The 22229-nt window shown below is 42.3% G+C and overlaps 1 protein-coding gene across 2 annotated transcripts in view; it reads right to left on the reverse strand.

Annotated features, from left to right (window-relative positions):
- Positions 1–22229, reverse strand: part of RCAN2 (regulator of calcineurin 2) — a 164619-nt gene that overhangs the window by 137256 nt on the left and 5134 nt on the right. Inside the window, exons 2-3 of one of the 2 annotated variants that reach the window (XM_084623209.1) lie at positions 20608–20728; positions 14901–15127 (exon numbers count right to left, since the gene is read on the reverse strand). In XM_084623209.1, coding sequence (XP_084479335.1) covers positions 14901–15125 — 225 coding nt within the window. In that variant the 5' untranslated portion in view covers positions 15126–15127; positions 20608–20728. The remainder of the gene's footprint in view (positions 1–14900; positions 15128–20607; positions 20729–22229) is intronic. The other variant, XM_084623211.1, reaches the window with a different exon arrangement.

Here is a 22229-nt window from a genome sequence, read left to right on the forward strand (position 1 = left end):
CAGCTGGCCCATGTCCGCTTACTTTGGCTTGTAGGACTTGGGCTAAGGGGCTGTTTGATTGTGGCGTAGAGATCTCTGGGACCCTCCCACTTCACAGAATCCCAGAACCCATGCCCGAATGTCTATACCACAATTACACAGCCCCTTGGTTTCACAGGGCTTGGGCTGAGTCAGCTGGCATGGGCCAGCTGCGGGTTTTTAATTGCAGTGTAGACATACCCTTAGGTGCCGCTTGGCTTTTCCTAATGCGTTCTCTTTGTATCTGATAATCTTTCACATAGGGCCTTGAATAATGAAGATAGAACTTTCTCCAACTGAGAAAGGAAGGATGATTCAGCGCTTAAGGCACTTGGAGGAAATGGAACCTGGGTTTTCCATGTCCTAGGCATCACCACAGATTTCCTGTTGTGAGCTTGGACAAGTAACTTAGCTGCCCGCCTCAGTTCCCCATCTGTAAGAGGGGAACAATAGCACTTGTCTAAGAGACAGGTATGATCAGTCACTGCCATCTCAGAGGGAAGATGCTGCTAGACCTAATTTTCACTGATTCTGAGCCTCAGGATCTGCTTAGCAGCAATCCTAGTATTGGGAGTTGATTCCTGGGAGATTAACTCCATAATTATTTCTTATTGGAGGCTTGTAACACCTACTTACCTGAAAACATTTGACTAGTCTCCTCTAATAGTCACTGCCACAGAGATCTGTAAGCCTGCACAGCAGTACAGGGCTCTCTTGTTAACCTACTCTGCCAGCAGGAGTTAGGACCCTGTATAAAGTGTCTGAGTAAATTCTTCTGTGGCATATGATGTTAACTCCACTGGGATATATGGCCGGGGGGAGGGGGGGGGAAGTATTTCTCCGGTTAGAGGCTAGGGTTGCCAACCCTCTGGGATTGGCCTGGAGTCTCGCAGAATCACTATCAATTGAAAGCAATCTGGGAGATTTTAATAGGATATTTTAAGAAAATGACATTACATCATGTTGGGAGGGGGAAAAAAAATCTCCTGGAATAGCTTCAGCCAGAGTTGGCAACACAGTGTTGCCACTTCTCACAATGATATCATGAGTCTCACATTTGAAGTTTTGCTTATCGCTTCAGACCCTGGAGATAAAGTGATTATGAAAGAATCTCAACTTTCATTAAAAAATAAAGAGGGGTGGGGGAAGGAGGAGAATAGAAGTAAACTCTCCATGAGAGAGCACTGCTTGTATCTCCTCAGGAACATGCTACCTTAGCTCTGACTTGCTAAGTGACAGCTGCCTCTACAAACAGGCAGGCTCCTAGAAATTTAAATAAATGTGCAGTACACATATGATCACCATCAGAACCACTGGACAGAGGAGTTATTTGAAGGGCATAAACACCACGGTGTGAGTGGGGCTGCATAAATTAATACAGATGGGTGTAATCCAAGCTCAGAGGATGAAATTAAGAAAGTGAGACTTAGGCTCTTTAGGAAAAAACTCCTCAGGGCAAGAGCTGCAAGTCTGTGGCTCAGCCTCCCAAGAGAAGTAGCATAAGCCCGGTTATTTAAGACATTTGAAACTGGAATGGACAAAGCACTGGAGATTGTTTCTAAGAACAATCCTGCACCTTCAGGGGGATGGATTTCTCCATCTCTAATTGCTCTGAAAGTGTGATAAAAGGTGGTGTGTTCACTTTAAAAGGGCTACAAGAACACACACTCGGTAACGTAACATGGACAGAAAGGGTAAAGAGATACTTGCAACCATAGGCACCGACTCAGATGGAAAAAAACTAGTGGGTGCTCAGCACCCAATGACAGCCCTAAGGATCAGCTCTTCTAACATCATCAGCTGTTCAGTGGTGTGCAGGAGGTCCTGGGGAGGAGGAATAGGACAGGAAGAGACAGGGTGGAAACTTGGGTGTGGATGGGGTGGAGTAGGGGCGGGGTCTGGGGCAGAACGGGGGTCCTGCACCCCCAGGGAAATCACAAAGTCGGCGCCTCTGCTTGAAACGGTCAGCAGCAACAAGGAGGGCTATTTGTGAGCTGTGGATGCCAAGAGATGCTGAGAATTTGATTTATAGAAGAGAGGAAAGACAGAACAAGGAACAATGGTCTCAAGTTGCAGTGGGGGAGGTCTAGGTTGGAGATTAGGAAAATCTATTTCACTAGAAGGGTGGTGAAGCACTGGAATGGGTTACCTAGGGAGGTTGTGGAATCTCCATCCTTAGGGGTTTTTAAGGCCTGGCTTGACAAAGCCCTAGCCGAGAAGATTTAGTTGGGGTTGGTCCTGCTTTGAGCAGGGGGTTGGACTAGATGACCTCCCGAGGTCTCTTCCTACCCCTTATCTTCTATGATTTTATGAAAGGAAAAAAAAATGACACTAAAAGGCACCATCCTGTAAGATGCTGAATTCCTTCAGTTCTTTCTCACCAAAGTTAATGGGAATTGAGGGAGCTCAGCACCATGCGGGATCAAGCCCTTGAGTCACAAACAGCCAGGAGCTGCTATGCAGCATCCACTCACCATCCATCAGGAAGATAAGCTCTAGCAGACAGAAATCTGTCTGGTGTAAATAATTAACAGGAGGTGTAAATTAACAACGAATCAGGACAAGATCAGATTACAAAACAGAGAATGGCTCTTGGTGGCGTTGGTGTGAAAAACCTGTAAGAGGGAGCATATGGCAGGAACACTGACTGTAGAAAGCAATTCTTAGTATATTACACCGTATGTTTCTGAATTTCCCAAACAGAGTTGAGATAACATGAGAACCACCCCTTCAAATCCAGAGATGGAGATTAAAATAACAATCCACGTTAACGTGTAGGTGGCCAACCCAAAGGACTCCGAAAATAATTAGAAACAAAATTATGTCAAATAAGGCAACATATGACTTAACTTAGATCATATCCACCAAACTGACAGTGCGCTCATCTGGAAAGGTCAGCTCCCTAGGCTGGTGAGCGCTCCCGCCAAGATGCATGATGAATAATTAAAATTACCTAGTATGCTTTGTAATTACAGTGCTAGCACGTAGCAGAGTTAGTGCTCCGGACAGCAAGGTTAGGATCTGTTACCTGATTAAACCCCCATTCAAATGAATGGGCCAGAAGAGCCAGGGGAGATCAGGATGGGTGTGTGGTGAACAGAAAAAGTACCAGGATCCTTGCAACCCCACCCACAAGAGCTATCACAAGGTACTGCTCCCTCTGCATTCCCTTGTTTACCCAAAGATGGCTCCCCCAGAGAGGGTGAAGAGGAGAGGGTTCATGCCCCCCCTTCCTCTACATCAGCCTGCAAACTTTTATGGACAAGCCTGAAAGAATTTAATAGGTATGGAACCAGTAATGATCTATGGTGATATAATAGGGCTTGTAGAATGACTCTAAAACTCTCTAGCTTTTAACAGGGGATGAGCTCCATTCTATAGGGTTTTTTTGTACCATCCTATAGAATCCTAGAGAATGTAATAATATCCCTGCTGTAGAATAGTACAGAGGTCACCGCTTTCTACTTAATTCTGTAGGACTTTCCCATAAGTGGAGCTGGCTGGGTTCACCCAAGGGAGCAGTCCGCATCAGGCCAAGGGGTACTGCAGCTTGTCCACTCTCTCATTATGCTAGGGAGTTAGGGAATAGTATTGTGCCTACTAAGACACATGCCTCACTGATCTCCCCAGCTGTGGAGCAGCTCCACATCACTTCAGTCAGGGCTGTGGCTTGATGCTATGCAATTTAGCTAATAAAAAGAGCCCCCTTGACTTCAGTGGGAATTAGTTCTTGCCTTTGCATTGAGCTTGGAATACAGTCATTTTTAGCCAAGGATATCTCTGGCTCAAGCCGTTTTTGTTTTTTTTTAAATCATAAAAAGCTTCTTAACTTTGAGGCATTTTGATAAACAGCTAGTTCTTTTGGACCGTGATTGAGTGGCTGGTGATCAAGAACAAAAAAAAAGGGGTGGGGGTGGGAGGGGGAAGGGTCACTGGAATTAAACACCAGGCATAGAGTCAACAAGGAGAAAGTAGCTGGGAGTTTCGAAGAGGCCTAAATGAACTAAGCTCTCAACTGCCACTGAACTGCAATAGGCGTTGGGGGCCATACTTCCATAGGACTCTTTGAAAATTTCAGCCAATATGACTGTGGTTTAGAAGAAAAGGCAACCCAACATACTAAGTGCTAAGGATGCAATGAGATCAGACATCTTGGCAATACCAGTTCCAGTAACATCCAGGGATGAATTTTAACATGGCTAAGAATGTGAGTGTTGAAAAGAATCTCTTAATGCATTTTATATTCAGCTGACTTGCAATGAACATTAAAACAATCAAAGTATGCAGGACACTGCCTATCCTCATATATGCCTTGATCATCTCTCACCTCGAATACTGTAACTCTTCCCTACATCTCCTTAAATTCCTGCTCTCTAGACTCCATCCAGCACACCACAGGTTGAAGGATTCTTTTATACTTCTTTGCATGGTTGAGAAATCTATCTACATTCTCATACAACTCCACTAATTCCACATTAATTTTAAGATTCAGTTCCAACGTGCCCTCCTTGTGTAAAGTGAGGATAACGGGGATGTAAAACACTACCGAACTTGACACATGTATAAATGACTACACTAGTTGCAGGGCAGTAGAGAATCAGGCTCTTCATTTTTTAAAACCTTCCATAGATTTGCTAAAAGCTCATAAGCAAAGACATTGGGCCAAATGCAGAGATAGAGCCAGATCCTCAGCAGGTATGAATGGCATAGTTTAACCTCACTAGAGCTATTGCAATTAATTCCAGCTGGAGATCTGGCCCCTGGAGTCTAACCATGGGATAAATCCTTGCCCCGCTGAAGTCAATGGCAGAACTCCCACAGACTTCAATGGGGCAGGGTTTCACCTGAAGTTTAGAGGATGAGTCATTTGTTTTAACATGCACAATGATCTAACTTCACCAACTGAGAACTCTCTTCCCCTAGATTCATCTCTAAATTAGACATCTTATCTTCCTTTGCCTGTCTAGCACCATCTCCTTCTCGGTCACTGCCAGTCTTGATACTGTTGGCCTTCTTTCCTCTGCATCCTCTTTCCTCCGCTGCTACATGGAACAGCTTCCCGTATCTCTGCTTTATACAGTCTTCCTTTCTTTTCAACTTTTGAAAATAATTTTGCCCCCTTGCTTGATTTCTCTCCTCCCTCTGCTATTATTCATTTTTTCACTTGGTAACTGCTATTTAATTCTGCATGGATATAGTTTGACTGACTGATGCTAGGCAAAATAAAAGATGTATTGTACTAATTCTAAAACTCCCTTATAATTGCAATTTGCTTTAGAAATAATTACAAGCCTATTGCACTGAACATTATTCAACCAGAATGTAGCATTTACATAAAGATGGTGCACATCTACTTGTAGCAAAGGCTGACCTTCATATGGAAACCTTTTCCTTGGACCAGAAAACAGATCCTAATCCAGCCACAAGTCCTGATATCAATGATGGTATTAAGATTGAGAACAGCTGCTGCATTAGGAGGACTTTACTGCACTTTTGATGATTATCAACCAGAAAAACTGATATTTGTTGACTTTCCATTGGACTCCCTGGAGTCTTGTTTACTAAAGAGGCAGTGCAAAAAGGAATGAGAAAAAAATTATTGCTCTCAGTGGAGATTAAAGTCATCTGATGAAATGAACCAAGACCCTTGCTACAAATGACACGCATGCAACCTCTTTCCATTTAGAAGATGCAGTCTTGTTACCTTCATCAGAACTCAGAGGAGTTTACTTCTAAGTTTAACACTGCACTGGGCCAAATTTTTAGGATTTAAATTAGATGCAAAAGTATATCAGTGTGTGAAAGTCTGAGTTTATTGCTGTTATTTATTCTGTCTGTGGTCAGGCCTCCCCATGGGTTTGACTGAAGTCAGGCAAAGCTATGCCACTCCACAGATGCCTGGACTGGAGAGACAACAATGCAGAAACAATGCAGGGCATGAGGTGTAAATAGTACCAGTTGCTAGTAAACTTGACCAAAATATTTCACTGTTAAATATTGACACAAAGTACTCTAATCCAAAACTCTCTGAGCTGGTTAGGAATAAAATGGCATAAAATTATATGGGTAGATTACAGCAGTATTTTTGGTTTGTTTTGCTTTTTATGCTCCCAGAAGTGTATATATCATACTACTATCCTGTGACAGACTCAGCTGTGTTCTAGCACAGTGAAGACATTGTAAGTGCATCTAACTTCTCAAAAAAAAAAAATTCATGCAGAATTATTGAGGAAGACCAAGACAACCAGCAAAAGATGTTCCCTTTCAGAGCAAGTTCTTTGCCGTACTCTGCCTACGTGCTTGCTCTCAACCACTGTTAAATAGAAAGGATGCTCCAGCCTCAAAGTTCCAGTCCAGATCCCAACTTCCTCAAAGATCAGGGATGTTCAGATCCAGGGATTTGGATCAGCCTCCTATAGAAGGGAGCCAATTGGGACATTAGTACAAATTTCCCTAAAGTTCAGGAGTATTTGGATCAGACCCATCTCCACTGTTTATCCTGTAGGGTCCTTTCTGATAAAGAGACGAAACAGGACTGGGCTGTAATGAATATAAGGGGGATTCTTTACTGAGGCCACATAGAACTATATGGTCTTCTCCCTAGCTCATAGATTAGGATGCAAAGGTTGTGCTAATGTCACCACATAGCGTCTTCCTAAATCTTGGCATGGACTCACCAACAACTACACTAACACACCACACTATTTAGAATAGTGCATACTCTTTATACAACCCACATGCATAGGAGTGTCTTAGTTGTCATTATGGTTATTTATATTGATTAGTTGGTTCTTTCCCAAGCAAGCATCCCCTTTGTGCTTTGTTCATGGCATGGTGAGCACTTTCTGCGTGCAGCTGAGCAGGACGTGACCGCCAAAAGCAATGCTAGGAAGAATGCTTCCACAGAAGCTTATAAGAGAAAAGTAAGTTTCCAAATTTAAAGAGGGTTGTCTTATGTGTTCTGGGAAAAATGTTCATAAGTTCATCTTTATAAAATTAGCAATGGCTGTCTTATAACTGCATGCTTTGAAGCATCAGTCCAAACTTCAGCTGCAGAAATCGCAAGTCTACCTTTAATCCTCTTGATCTGGACCCAGGGACATTCTCCCATCAACGTGAAGGCACTCATGCACCTAAATGCACTGTAGGTGGATAGGAAAATAAACCTCAAATACTATAAATCTCTGCGGCAGAGTCTGAAACTCAGACATTGTCTCAGGCATATACCAAGCACCTATCACTGTACTAACCAGGTGCTAAATGCAGAATTAAAAACTTACTTTTAGAAATATTTTCAGAATTAAGAATTATTTACAATGTTTGCCAAATTGAGGAGTATTTTAAATTTGTTTATTAGTTTTTGGATGCCTGGAGGGTAGCCATTAAAAAGTCAGCCAGATTCAACCTGCCTAGATTGTGGTAAGCAGTGGGCCCCAGGATAGTAAGTCTTTTCTTTGGGAGATGAACATGGGAGTGCCTTCTGACAAGGTTATCAGATCAGAAAGCTGGTCATTTGACTTGGCCAGAAAGCGAGAGTAGAATTAGTGTGGCCTTCTCCCATCTCATTTCCTGGATGGTCCTGGCTATGAACAGGAATGACAAGAACACAGAGAGCAGGCTGTCGGCCATCTAGCAAATAGGATGCCGGTTGCAACAAGATACTTGAATTCACTGGGAATTTTAGAGTTGATTCAGACAAGAGCAGGATCAGGCGCTAGGTCTATAAAAACCTAGTTCTCTTTGGGAACAATGGCCTGATCCACTGTTAATACCTTCTGCAAATGGCTTTGTTAATAGAGGGAATGTAAAGTCAGGAACTTCTCAGTGAGACTTCCTACAACAAATTTAACATCCCTCCTCAGGCATATGCATTACAATTGTGAAGGGGCAGACTGGGTCTACAAAAATGTAGACACTGAAACGCATCTCTCAACCAGAAAGGGAGCGTTTTTGTGGTTTGGCATCTTTCCACCACTAACATTCTCATACTGACCTTTCCAACCTCTCTCTCCCCCCTGCTGTTGCCTCCATTCTAGGGCTAAGCATGTAGTGGCATCCCAGAACGTATCATGTGCCAGGGAACCCCAAAACTCATATGTTGTAGGGCTGTCAAGACAGTTGTACATACTGGGGATAGCAGTACCAGCTCGAGTTTGATAGTCCCAGAACTATGGTATGTTGGGGTTCAAATAAATGGCAAGCCCCTACATGTGCATGACTGCTGCCCCGTTGTTGCAGAAAGCAAGGACGCAATGGTCTCGCAAGCTTCTGACCCATCGCAGCCGATTCCCTAATTCCAAAAGTGGGTACTGAGCTGATTCTTTAGCAAGGACTAGCACTCTGTGATAGACAGGGCGCAATGTGACACTTGTGAAGCACAAGGCAGGCATCTGTAGAAATGAAGGAATGAGAGGATCCAAGAACTAAAATCCCACCTGCAAGTGAGACTCAGACTCCTAGAGGGTAAAATTCCTGGGAGCTGAATAAAATTGTGGCCACTCTGCCGCTGTGCACTTCAAATATTGCACTGGCATAGACTGCAGGGAAAAGGACTTGAGCCTATGATGATGGTGGGATAAAAAAGCCATAGGAAATAAAGGTTCTCATTGGACTGTATGACTGTCAGAACAAGAAATGTCTTCTGTATTTACTAAGTGTCTAGCACACAAGTGCTACTGTGGTCTAAATAACAGTGGATGATAGTACACTGTTGTCTATAGACTCTTGCCTAGATGGAGAAGAAGGTGGAATGACGCTAGCCTAAGATTTCATAATGAAGCTATGAGCCATAACGTGGTAAAGGACCCCATTCTGCTTCACCATTATCCCTTTGTTCAGACTCTTTATAGATAGCTGCCTATATAGTACATATCCTGTGCAGAAGGTTTTGTTTTTACCAAGTGATGGATTAACACATTCATACCATATTATGTTCTGCTATATACAGACTAGGTAAAAATCCCCGAGCACAAAACATCCCACCATTTCAAGTGGCAGTTTCAGATAGCATTATCACACCAATAAACATACAACCTTAAAAGGTAGAAAAATTGAAAGTAAAATAAAGCAACAATAAGTGTACCAGGAAGCCAGGAATGGAGTCTGCATTCCATTCCAGCCTTGGAGCAGTGACTTCATCTTTGCTGGGGTGACTTTCCACAGAGTCCAGGCCTGAATACTATTATTAGAACAAAACAAGTGTGCCACTTCCTAAAAATAATGATGACTCAACACCTAGAGGCTCCAGTGATGTCATATGGCCAGAGAGGTTCTGGGTTTTCATAGACTGTTTTAAAAATGCAAAAAGTGCAGATCTCCCTGCAAACAAACAAAACCTGCATCCCAACATGTGCCTCCTGAACCAGCCCTTTGGAACATGGAAGCTGGAACACATTCCACTCATGATGCCCAGTCACATTGCCTCCCTGCCTGGCTTAGAAAAGTAAAACAACTACCAATTTCAGTTCCAGAATGAACGTTGTGATTTTTATACAAAACAGAGGCAATGTAGAAAGTTCACTGAATTGCAATGCACCTTAAGTGTTGCCAGTAGCTGCAGTGGTTTATTTTGTTAACAAAATTAATTCAGGTACACAAGGAAAAATAATATTTATTACTAAACAACCACAAGCTTAACTTTACCCACCACTGAAGTCAATAGGGCTCAGTTACAGTGCATACAGCATGTGTTTAAATCTTTGAAGGATCAGGGACATATGTGAATACCCTGACCAGGCTACAGAGTTTGCTTAAGGCATGATCTTACAGCCAATCCTATAGACTGAGACAAGAGGCTGTGATGAGAATGACCCCAATCCTGCTGCTATAGAAGTCAGCAACAAGCTTCCATTGTCTTTAATGAAAGCAGGATCATGCCCAACGTATTAGTAAAGCTGAAGAATCTTAAACAGGAAAAGTAACATGAAATCACTAGCTATTCCCTGCACTCCCATTGTAGACATTCCATTGAAAGCTACAATCCTGCTTCATCAGTTCAGCTGCACTCTTCTCTCTACCCCAACCCCCCGCACATATATTACAGTTCTGGAGATTTATTTTAAGTTTAAATAATTACCTCCCCAGAACATACTCTACAATCACAGACCAAAGTCACCAAACTAACAAATCACCTCCTGTTAGTTCCTACATGGATCTCAGTACTGATTCAGGGATAAATACGCTCTTCTCTCTCGCTACCATTGCTGGAAAACGCAAATCTGTAATGTGACCTTCGCTATAGTGTTGCAACCAGCTACACCATAATGACCTAAACCTACAGAACCTGATCCTCTTCTCACACTAGCTTTTCCATCAGTAACTCCATCTCTTTTGATAGCATTACTCCTGATTTACACAGAAGCAAGCAAGAGAAGAAGTAGCTGACTTGACCAAAGAGACAAGTGTCTGTCCCTTCTCTGATTTCTAGGCACCTCTGAGGTTGGTATTTAAGTATCAATACATCCTGAAGCTTATTAAACTACAACTCTAAAGCATCTTAAAAGAAAATAAATGTGTGCTTCAGTTACAGTATATTTACCATTTCCAGCCTGAAGGGAATTAGAGTCAAGTTACAGAACTCCCACAAAGGAGGGGTTTACAAGGAAAACACTAATACAAGCAGTACAGAGAAATGTTGTTATACTAAAATAGAAAGATCAGAGAGGAAAAAAAAATCTATGGTTACACTGAGCAATTAGCTAAGTTAAAAGCAACATACACACATCCTTAAACTGTTATCAAAGTCATGCCCTTTGGCTTCACAACACAGCTTCCTTATCAGGGACAGGCAAGGAGCAGCTCCTCTCATTCAGCTACTCTAGGAGCCAAAAATAAGAGGCCCACTTCTGCCAAATCTTACTCACAAGTAATCCCATCAGTTTCTCACAAGTGAGTAGTGACTTAAACCAATTACTTGGATCGCGTGCTGTTTCCCAGGGTTTTCATTAATTTTCCAGTAGCAAAATGCCCTATGCCCCTACCAAAAACCAAGGCTTCTTTGTGCTGGTCATTGCACACAATCACAGAATAAAAGACAGTCTCTGCTACAAAGAGCTTGTAATCTAAAAATAAAAAGGGCAAGTGGGTAGGGCATAGACTGGGAGTCAGAAGACCTAGGTTCTGTTCTTAGCTTTGCAACTGATCTGCTGGGTGACCTTGGGCAATCCATTTCACCTCTCTGTGCTTTTATTCCTCCTCCGAAACTCTGTCTTTTCTAATCAGATTGCAAACTGGGTACTAACTAGTCTATATTTCATATGAAAAGCCTTGACATTAACCCAGGCACATCTACAGGTAAGTTGTTGTCCATGGAAATTCTCAGAATGTGCATGTTGCATGCTCTTCTTTTCCACCTATCCACCCACCAGGAAGTGGTCCTCAGCCAAATGTTTTTTGCCCAGTATGAACGTTGCTTTGCTTTCTGAACTGTATTTTCTGGGCTAAGGAATCAGTTTTGAGCCAAAGGCTTCTCAGTTCCTGTGGTGCAGCCAATCATGGAGGAGAGCTTTGTCCATTTATAGCCTCAATTTTCCTCTCCTTAGCCACCACTGAGCAAGCAGTCACTTCTTGAAGTGGATCCTCCAGATCAGAAAGATCTCCTCTACTCTGGCATCCACAAGGTTTCCTCATAAGATGAAGAGGGCCAAAAGCAGGAGAAGCAGCGGTGATTCTGTATTCAGAAAAAGACACTGCTATGAAGGGGCTGTAACCAGATATTGGGATCAAGTCCAATGGCTCCAGCACGGCTTCATCTTTAGCCATCCTTCTCCCAGCCAGGCAGCATTTGTCTGTAGTCCGCAGCATGATATAACCCAAAAATTTAGGTCGCATTTAGCCAAACCAGAAGGGATTTCTCTCTGATTGACCCAGCCCTAAGAAAGAGAGGGCGGGAGAAATGCAGAAGAAAGGAAAGAACCATATGAAATCTAAGGAGGTAGATATGAGAAAGCAAATAAGAAATTAAAGTTTAATTTTGAGGTAGGGAAAAGGTATTTGAGTTTTTGGTAGCCACAACTTAGATATGAAACTCTTATCATATTTAGACACCCACAACCACCACGTGACAAGCTGCAGAAAAGAGATCCCCAGACAAATGAAAGTAAATTAATCCTTCTATTTAGTTTGTTTTACTTGAAACAAAGAACCTTTCAAACTACCATGTGCTTATAAGTATAGTTTGTCTCAAGTGCTTTCAGCTCCAGGATTAAAACATCAGTTGTAAAAAATGAAGTTTTTTAAAAATGGTCAGTGTGACCCCCAATAGGCTAAAATTGTTATATGCCATGTGCACCTAGAACTTAGATTTAAAATTTAGGATTCAAGCTCACCCACCAGATCAAACAATAATTTACACTAGCAATCTCCTCTGGCTCTATCTTTTGTAAAAACCCATCTGTACCAGACCCCCCTACCCCCCAAAAATATGCTTCAAAGAGCAGCAAAGTCAACAAACACAAACATACTGCAAAAGTTCTTACTCTCGGCCTATAATACATGTAAAACTTCATGCATATATTGTCGGTATAAGTTATATCAATGTGGTTTTCATAACACGCCACTGTGCCATTGCTATAGACTGGATTTAAAAAGCGATATTGTAGGATAGGAGTCCATTATCAGCACTTATTTGGTACTTATTAAAATACCAAAAATCAACCAACAGTTACTTTAGCCTAGTAAACGTACAAGATTTTATATTAGAATCATGTGTGTTCTTATCCTGCAGTAGTAGTTAATAACAGAAAGGATTATGAAACCAAATCAGCTGGGAACACAAGTATTCGTTCTAGGGAAATCAGGTCCCTTGGTGCACATTTGTGTTACTTGGAAACTATAGTGTAATTTTATCTAGTCTAACATACAGACTGTGAAATAAAAGGAGAGTCACTACTTACCTGTAAGCAGAACTCCTTAATAATCCATTGTTATCTATGGAGGCACACTCCATCTCACTAATGTGGACATGGCATCGGAGCATCTACCTCCAAAGCTGAGTCACTGATCTTAAGAAAAACTCTACTCTTGCACATCTTCACAGATTGCTGTCCCTTTCTCAGTTATGTGACCACCAGTTCCTTTATTAACTAAGCCATCAGCTAAACACTGGAATAATCCAGCTTCAAATAGAGCAACTCAGTGTACAGTGTGTCTAAAGGAAACTTTCAGGAGATTTTACTTATGAATCTTTCTGAAAAGATTCTACCCAAAGATCCACATTTGCTTCCACATGAATGCCCTTTTACACTGCCAGACCCAGGTAAATGAACATGCCAATCCTGCAATGTACTGTGTGCCCTTAACTCCCATTGAAATCAAGACCCAGATTTCTTTAAGGTATTTAGGCGACATTGCAGCTCTTAGCATTTCATTTCATTTCCAAAAAGGATTTAGGAAATCCGGAGCCAAAATCCCACTATGGGATTTTCACTCCTAAATCAAAGAGCAACTAACTCCCATCATCTGCATCTCAAGGCAGCAAATAGGGAAACACCCTAACAATGCCGGTCAGCTGCAAATATTCAATAAGCAGTGGCAGACCAACTGGCCACATCTATCAACAGAGCATGGTAGGGTAGCTGGTGGTGCTGTTACCTCAGTATTAGGACCTATGATTGCACAATTCTCTAAGATTATTATTAAGAGTTTGTAGAAGTTTGCTGATCACCTTCGTGCCAATCTGGCTGCCAGCAGTAAGCAGAGTTTGGGACCCCATAGCAGATCATTTTCTTTATGACGCAGAGATTTGGAATATTCCCCCCAATCCATGTTATTTACAGTGGGTACATAAGACATCATCTTTACCTTGAAGAAAGATGTAAAAAAACACCCCAAACAAATGAGTAAAGCTACACACACACACACACTAACTCCACTTGCAGAACCTCAACCAAGAACACTGGCCAGTACCTTTAATAGCACAAAGGGTTACAGGCCAACTTGTTGGTGCTCTGACCTGGGAGTCCTTCAACCTAAAGCCATACCTTCCCCCCACCACACGGACTCTCTGTTCTCCATCCTAAATAAACTTTATTCCTGGCCTTCAGGCAATTCCAATGAAAATGACTTCCATGTTCACTGGAGTCATCTTGTCTGAGATTCTCCATCCGGGGGCGGGGGGGAGAATTTATGTGTCGCCACCCCAGTAACCTTAACTACCAGGCTGGGTATCCCTGCAACAGTCAGCCAAGCCTAATCCCAGATAATTATAGAAGTATATCAATTTTGTTTTAAAACCAGTCTCCCTCTAACCATACCCCAATCTGTGTTTCCTAAGAAACAAGAATCCCACACCTCCTGCACAAACCTTTTTCAACCACAAACCCTGCTGCTCAGCCATCAGGATTCTGGAGGATTTTAAAGGGTTCCAGTTCAGTTTTTACAAGCATAATTATAGCACTATAAATATTTTCAAATTTCCACGTAACTAGCATAGTTGAAGTTCAGCAAAAATGAAACCCGGGGAGGGGGAGGGGGAGGGGGGATACACACCACCATTTTCCACTTTCCCAGGTGAGAAGTTACTTCAGATCAGAATTTAAAACATTTGTGAGCAATACAGGAAAGGCAGTGACATCACAGTAATGTGTTACCAGTGAGCAGGAGAAACATTCTTTCATGTGTTTAGCTTTGCCACCTCCACCATGTCTGCAGTGATAGTTGCTAGGATACATGTGCCCACATGTTTGGTGAGATTTGCACAAATGTTAACAAAACCCAAAACCTTTTTATGCACTATAGTTAGCAGGCAAGTTCTATTTAAGGAGTCAAATATTGGGGCTGACTGCTGTTGCCTGTTTCCACATAAGTAAAACAAGCATTGCACCATTGAAATGTTAACAAATACTTTCCATACTTCACATGTAAGTGGAAAAGTCACACCATACCTTACTGTCCTCGCCTTCAAACACAGATTGGTGGACGTTGCAAGCGAAGAGAGAGTTTGGGAGATCATTGAAATCAGTTATTTCATGAAAATCTTCCTCTTCAAAACATCTCTTTATATCCTTGTCTCTGTCTATAGAGTAGAGCAGGAAAAGTCCCCCATCATCCAGAATACAGCCATAGTGACCAGGGCCTCGCATTCCAAGAAAATACGATTCTCCCCTCATTCCTAATGGCATGGAGAAAATATGATGGTTAGTCTATAAGGCTTTTAAACCATACACACAAGTCTCTACAGGAATTAATTCTTAGTCCTAGAAGAGAGACTTGAAATCAAGCTGAATCTGAAAGTCACTTTCACTAGACAGCAATGCAATAGCTTGAGCTGGAAACCCAGGACACCACCATCAACTTCAATAAGATTCAAACCAAAGTTTTAGGACCATGTCTGCATTATAAAATCATAGAAGTGTAGGGCCAGAAGGGACTTCAAGAGGTCATCTAGTCCATCCCCACACACTGAGACAGAACCAAGTATTCCTAGGCCATCTTTGACAGGTGTTTGTCTAACCTATTCTTAAATACCTCCACTGATAGGGATTCCACAGCTTCGCTAGTTAAGTGCTGGAATTGGTTAACAATCCTTGTAGTTAAGAAAATCTTTCTAACATCTAACCTAAATCTGCCTTGCTGCAGATTAAGCCCATTACTTCATGTCCAATGAAGGTAGGACAAGGAGAACAATCAATCACTGTCCTCTTTATAAACAGTCCTTAACATATTTGAAGACTGTTACCAGGTTCCCCCTCTCAATCTTCTGTTCTCAAGACTAAACATGCCCAATCTGTTTAACCTTTACTCACAGGTCAGGTTTTCTAAACTTGCTATTTTTGTTGCCGTCCTCTGGATTCTCTCCAATTAGTCCACATCCTTCCTGGAGTGTGATGCCCACTTCTCCAATTTATCAAGATCATTTTCAGTTCTAACCCTGTCCCCCAAAGAGCTTACAACTCCTCCCAGCTTGGTGTCATCTGCAAAGTTTATAGACACTCTGCACTCTATTATCCAAGCCATTAATGAAAATATTGACTAGCAGCCTACAAGAGGCCTAACTGTATATTAAACATGATAAAATTCTAGGACATATCCATAAGTTTGGCATATTATTTATAATATTATCATAGCACTTGGCAGCCCTAGTCACAGACCAGGACCCCATGGTGCTAGGTATTGTACAAACACAGAACAAATGTAGCTTTCTAGACGTTTACAAGGAACTCCTCCAAAGCATGAGGGCCAACAAGGGAGAATGCACAAAGGTGCTCGTTTGAAAATTTAACTAGTTGGAGACAGAAGCTAGTCATCAGCGGATCAGAAGTGGGAGTCAACCTCTCGATACAGAATGAGAGACTGGAGTGAGGCTATGCCACAAAGGGCCTTGAAAGTAAAGACATGGTTAAGGCCCCCTCCACTTCACAAAAACAAATGATCTAGTCACAGGGTCAAGGGATAGGGAACCCAATGATGGTGCATTGTAGTCTGGACTCCAGCTAGACAGAAGCAAAACTTCAGTGCGCTAATTCATTACAGTGTGTGTGTGTGTGTCAATCACACACTCTCTCTCTCTCACACACACACACACACACACACACACCCTTCAAAAAGAGAAGTTTGCAACCAACAGTTTCAAAATTGATTTAAAAGCAAAAAAGTTCTTTAAGGATGGTTCCAAATTTCAAATCAAAATAAAAAAGGTAAAGCGCCTCAAAAAAATGATATTATCGAAAGGCTGAAAGGAGCAGTGCATATAGCTAAGACAACACCCTGTTATTCTACTATTTCCATACAGAATAAACTTGCAGCCGAATTTAAGGTTTGCCGTAGAATATATGTCCTGTTGTTCTAAGCTCATTAACACTTTCTTTAAAGGAGTTTTAACAAACATTGGAGGGGGGGTGGGAAATAGACTTGAGAATATGGCTTTGGATCAGGACCCAAGAGGAGACATCCAGATTACTTAAAACAATTAACTATATGCAAGTGGTGTAGGAGAAATTATCTTTTCTGAAAGGAAGTGGTTAGAGGGCTACATTTACATAGTTTGTTCAGATGTTTCCGATTTGCCTTGTTCTCTTGCATACTACTTGCTGTTCCTTGTTAACATTTGTAACTACTGATGCAACTAAAACTCTTAGGGCTAAATTCTGCCCAGGATTATACTATGTACAACTCCACTGTGATATTTAGAAACAATAGCCTTCCAAGGGAAGCAGTGGGGGCAAAAGACCTATCTGGCTTTAAGATTAAACTCGATAAGTTTATGGAAGAGATGGTATGATGGGATAACATGATTTTGGTAATTAATTGATCTTTAAATATTCATGGTAAATAGGCCCAATGGCCAATGGTATGATGGGATGTTAGATGGGGTGGGATCTGAGTTACTACAGAAAATTCTTTCCTGGGTATCTGGCTGGTGAATCTTGCACATATGCTCAGGGTTTAGCTGATCGCCATATTTGGGGTCAGGAAGGAATTTTTCTCCAGGGCAGATTGGAAGAGGCCCTGGAAGTTTTTCGCCTTCCTCTGTAGCATGGGGCACGGGTCACTTGCTGGAGGATTCTCTGCTCCTTGAAGTCTTTAAACCACGATTTGAGGACTTCAATAGCTCAGACATAGGTAAGAGGTTTTTCACAGGAGTGGGTGGGTGAGATTCTGTGGCCTGCGGGGTGCAGGAGGTCAGACTAGATGATCATAATGGTCCCTTCTGATTTTAATATCTATAAAAAAAAACAATCTCAATAAGTAACATGAACCCTTCAGGCCCAATCTGCCATGACTATACCCCTGGTATAACCCCACTGGCTTCACAGGCTTGCACAACATACAATTATCTTACATCAAAGAGAGAGCAAAAGTGGTTATTGGTGGGCGCATCTGACTAAGAGAAAGCCTTTATGTAGAAGAATCTAAAGTCGCCCCCAAAAGTCTCACTTTCCCTGCTTCAAAGAAAGACTCTTGCCACAGGGAGCTGCTGGCCCTTTCTCTGCAGCAGAAAGAGGCTCCAGGAGTGGGGAAGCAACAGGATGTTACACTGCTAAAAATAGCAGTATGGAAAGGGAGGCACTGCTTGGGTAAGTAGAGAGGCGTGTAGGGTACATACCCACAGGGTTCAGGAGTGTCTTTACTTACCTAAGCAGTCCCTCACCATCTATACTGCTATTTGTACCCATGCTACGGGGGGGGGGGGGGGAGGGGATATTATATGTTCTCTATGCACAAAAGAAGCATACAGTGTAGATGTACCTTCAGGGTAATACTGTAGGGGCCCAAGCTAATTACTGTACCAGGCCACTGGATATTGACACAGGCAGCTCAGGAACACTGGGGTCAGACAGTCATACTTTGTGATGTTTGTACGGAGCGGTGCCCAGTGGTACCAAAACCTGGTGTACTGACCACCAGTAGTCAACCTAACCTTTGCCAATAGTCTGTGGAGAGCTAGCTGGTCACAAGGTCTTGGCTCTCCTTTGTTTATAGGTGCTAAATTACATTAAAAGGCAGCTAAAAATAGATTAAATACTTTCCTAGTATTACTGTTCCATGCAAGCAATTGCTATGGTTTCCACGGGGATGTTATGTGAGGGGAGGTGCCTCTGTAAGGGAGCAAAGAAATCAAATGTAACTGTAGCAGTGTCAGATATATAGGGTGTCAGATCTTAAGCCACTCTTGTACTGAGTCATCCTGATGTCAGGTATTTGAACCGTGCATAGGGATGTGCAGAGATATTTTTTCTGAGTCATGCTAAGGTTAGAGCAGGTATGTCCAATTAGCTTGAATTTAGGAGGGTCTCTCAAGCAGAAGGAACAGGAAATCAAAAGGGCAGGCAAGCTTGGGGAGAAAGCAGATGTTTGGGGTTTTTTTGTTAATTAAGTTAGCAATAAAAGCAAACCCCCTGAAGGGGATTATTGTTATATCAGGTACCACCAGGTGATGATGTTACTCAGTCTTCCAAGTTCTTTTTCTCTGTTTGTGAGACAATGATCCGTCTTAGAAAGACGTGTGCTGTTGTTGGTTCTGTTATGCAAGGTTCTATCCAGAGGTTGCTGTATGAGCAGCAGGAGAACTTGTGTTCCGCTGACAGACCCCGGTTGTCAGTGGGCGGGATCGAACCTGGGACCTCTCGAACTTAGTGCATGAACCTCTACAGCATGAGCTAAAAGGCTGTAGCTACAACTGGCTGTTAGCTAAGGCTGTAGAGCAGACTCATTTTATCTCTCTCTTTAAGTGGTCTCTGTGCCACTAGATGGGACAGAACACCACACCCAGGAGATGCGTGGGTTACACTTGCTCTCTGCCTTGACCTCCAATTGGAGTAAATTCTTAAGACAGAGCTGGTCTCTGGGTCGGTGTTGAGTTGAGATTCCTGAGAAGGGATTGTCCTGCATATTTTGTAACCACCTCCATTCCAGGACTGGTGCTATAGATAAAACAAGGTACACTTAAAATATATCCAGACTCCAAGCCACTGATTTCTTCTCCACTAAGAAACCAGCCAGCAAGGCTCTGATATCAGCTGCCATTAGGCAGAGGGATAATAGTATCCGCTGTCCAGGATGCGGGGAAGTGCACCTACACACAGTCTTCACACACACACACACACACACACACCCTTAACAATTGTATGCAATGTTATTGTAAAGCTCTGTGTCTGCTCGAAAGCCTGTGTTTCTCAACACCAGAAGCTGGTCCAATAATTACCTCACCCACCTTGTCGATCTAATATCCTCGATAACTCTGTAACCCAGAACTGCTTGGTATGGCACTCTGTCCCCCTCTAGTGATGCCTAGGCCAGCTAGAGACTGATGCGTGCTACAACCCTGGCTAACACACCAATATATTTCAGCTCAAGCGTTAAGCTCAAGAGGTCCCAGGTTTGATCCCAGCTGCCGCCAACCGGGGTCTATCGGCATTACAAGTCGGGGCTTCTCTGGAATATCAACTGGGAAGTCTCTGAAGCATTATCAGGGCTAAATAAAAGTCCTCAGGAAACACAGATTTGCATGTCATCTGATTGGCTAACATATGGATTCAGCTGTAGCCATTTAAGATGTGCATATGTGATTTGATTTGTCAGCCCTTGTTCCAAATCTGAGTTTTCTTGACCTCTGCGTAAACAATAGAAGAATTTGCTAACCCTTCCAATGACTTCTCAGCCATTCACAAGCCGAGATTTTCTCATCCATGTAACCCTAGGAATCATGTCATAATGCTGGATTATGTTCATAACAAAAAGATTGTGTGGTTATCAAACATCTGTTTTGTTTTAGTATTTACTCAGCCACTAAATATATTTATCACCTCAAACAAACCTGTGCCAGAAACAATTTCTTGCCAATAACTCTGTCAAAGCATTTAATAATAAATACCACACAAGTATGTACAGCTCATGGTGTCATCAGAAACCTCTTCCCCCCCACAAAAAAGAGAATTAATTCCTTATAAATCACTGAAGTCCATCTAACTGGTTATTTTTAAGCAGGTATATTGGTATAATATAGTAACTGGGCCACATTCTGATTTACACTAAGGCCCCATTCTATTGCTTCTGTCAAAAGTTATTTACTACCACGTCACACAGCTCTGTAAATGTAAAGGAGGCCTGTAAGGCTGCTGGCCTGTCTCCCCAAACCCATGAAGGACTCACCTAGAATCTTCCTCTGGGCCAGCCTTTTAGTCTTTAGTCACCAAACTTAGGCAACACACCAAAACAAAGCTGTTCTTCAGCCTGCCACAGTTCCCAGGGGCTTTTCCTCTTGCCGCTCTCACTGTCAAATAGAAAGCATTTCTTCCTTTCAATTCCCCTGCTTGGAGCCCATCTCCTTCCTGCAGCTACCTTCTACCTGAACTCTTTCAGTCCTTTATATAAAACACCTGACCCCTTCCCAGCCATCTGATCATCCAACTAGACTGTGTGACTCCAGGACCCCGGCCCTTAAAAGGTCAGACCACCCTATTACAGGGCCTTACTGTAAGTGGGAATCAGACCCATTATAATTTAAAAAAAAACAAACAAACATTGAATTCAAATTTGGCCCCAAATTTAGCTTTTATATAAACAAGCTTTTAGAAACACCTAAGATAACAAAAATTATACTTGATTAATTATTCAGAATTCCAATAGGAGTAATTTTCTGAAAAACAGCCTCAGATTTAATGATCCAAGCATGCTGTGACCTTATCAGAGAATCCACTGAATCTTATTGCCTGGAATCTTGCTGAAGTCAATGAGCCTTTGCTTGGGCATTAGGGCCCACATCCCATTGCAGGACCCTTGCCTATCTGAGTCTGAAATGTTAGGTCAAATTCAGAGGCAAGTCTGAGTGCAAGTTCATACAAGTTTCATCTTCTTCTGGCTTCTTGATATGTAAGTGAGTCTCCTTTAAATCAATGCAATTTGTATCCCCCTAAACATCATTGCTGAGTTTGGCCCTTGGTTTTAATTCTGGGTATTAAACTACAATACTCAAAGGGTCAACACTGCAAACATGCATAAACAGAGCATTTATGTGGAGTGTGTGTGTGTATTAAACCCACGTGTGTGTTAAACACATTCCTAACCCACAGAATGGTAGTACAGGCCCCTTGCCACTACGCCGTTAGCATATGGACCACACAAGTGGCCACTGCCCTTCCACGTCCTTTATATGGAGTTTCCTGGCCACTATGTTTGTGTGCACCCCAATGCTCTGCTCCATTCTGACCTATTCTAAGCCAACCCAGACCCTACCATCTGGGTGCTCAAGTGGTGCAAAAGCCCCTATCACCCTCTTAGCTCAGTGATTCCTCATAGCTGAAGGGGTTCAGAGACTTTGTGAAGGCCCTCAGCATCAAGATGAATTATATCACCCAAAATCCTCACTTTCCTGACCCCTCGTTGAAATTCTAGTTGAAAATTCTCTCCTGGTTCTTTCTGGCAACTAGGTTGTGGATCTATTTAACCATTCAAAAAGTATACTGGTTCCTGGAACTAATGGCTCTCCAGCAAAATCAGTAGAGGCCAGCAGGAATCAATAGATACCAGTTGATTCATTCTACTGGAATTGCCACTAAGGGCATTATGACATCAGGACAACAGAGAATGACTTGCGAGTCAAAGACTGAAAATACATTTAAGTATATATTATTATGAAATTAGACCCTGAAGTAAAGCAGTTAAGCACACACTTAAAGTTAAGCACATGCTTATATGCTTTGCTGGATGGACTTAAGTATATGTTTTGCTGAATTGGGACTCAATTACCACCATTTACATATCCATTTCTACAC

This window comes from Lepidochelys olivacea (assembly GCF_965140295.1).
Source record: "Lepidochelys olivacea isolate rLepOli2 genome assembly, chromosome: 3".
Taxonomy (NCBI): Eukaryota; Metazoa; Chordata; order Testudines; family Cheloniidae; genus Lepidochelys; species Lepidochelys olivacea.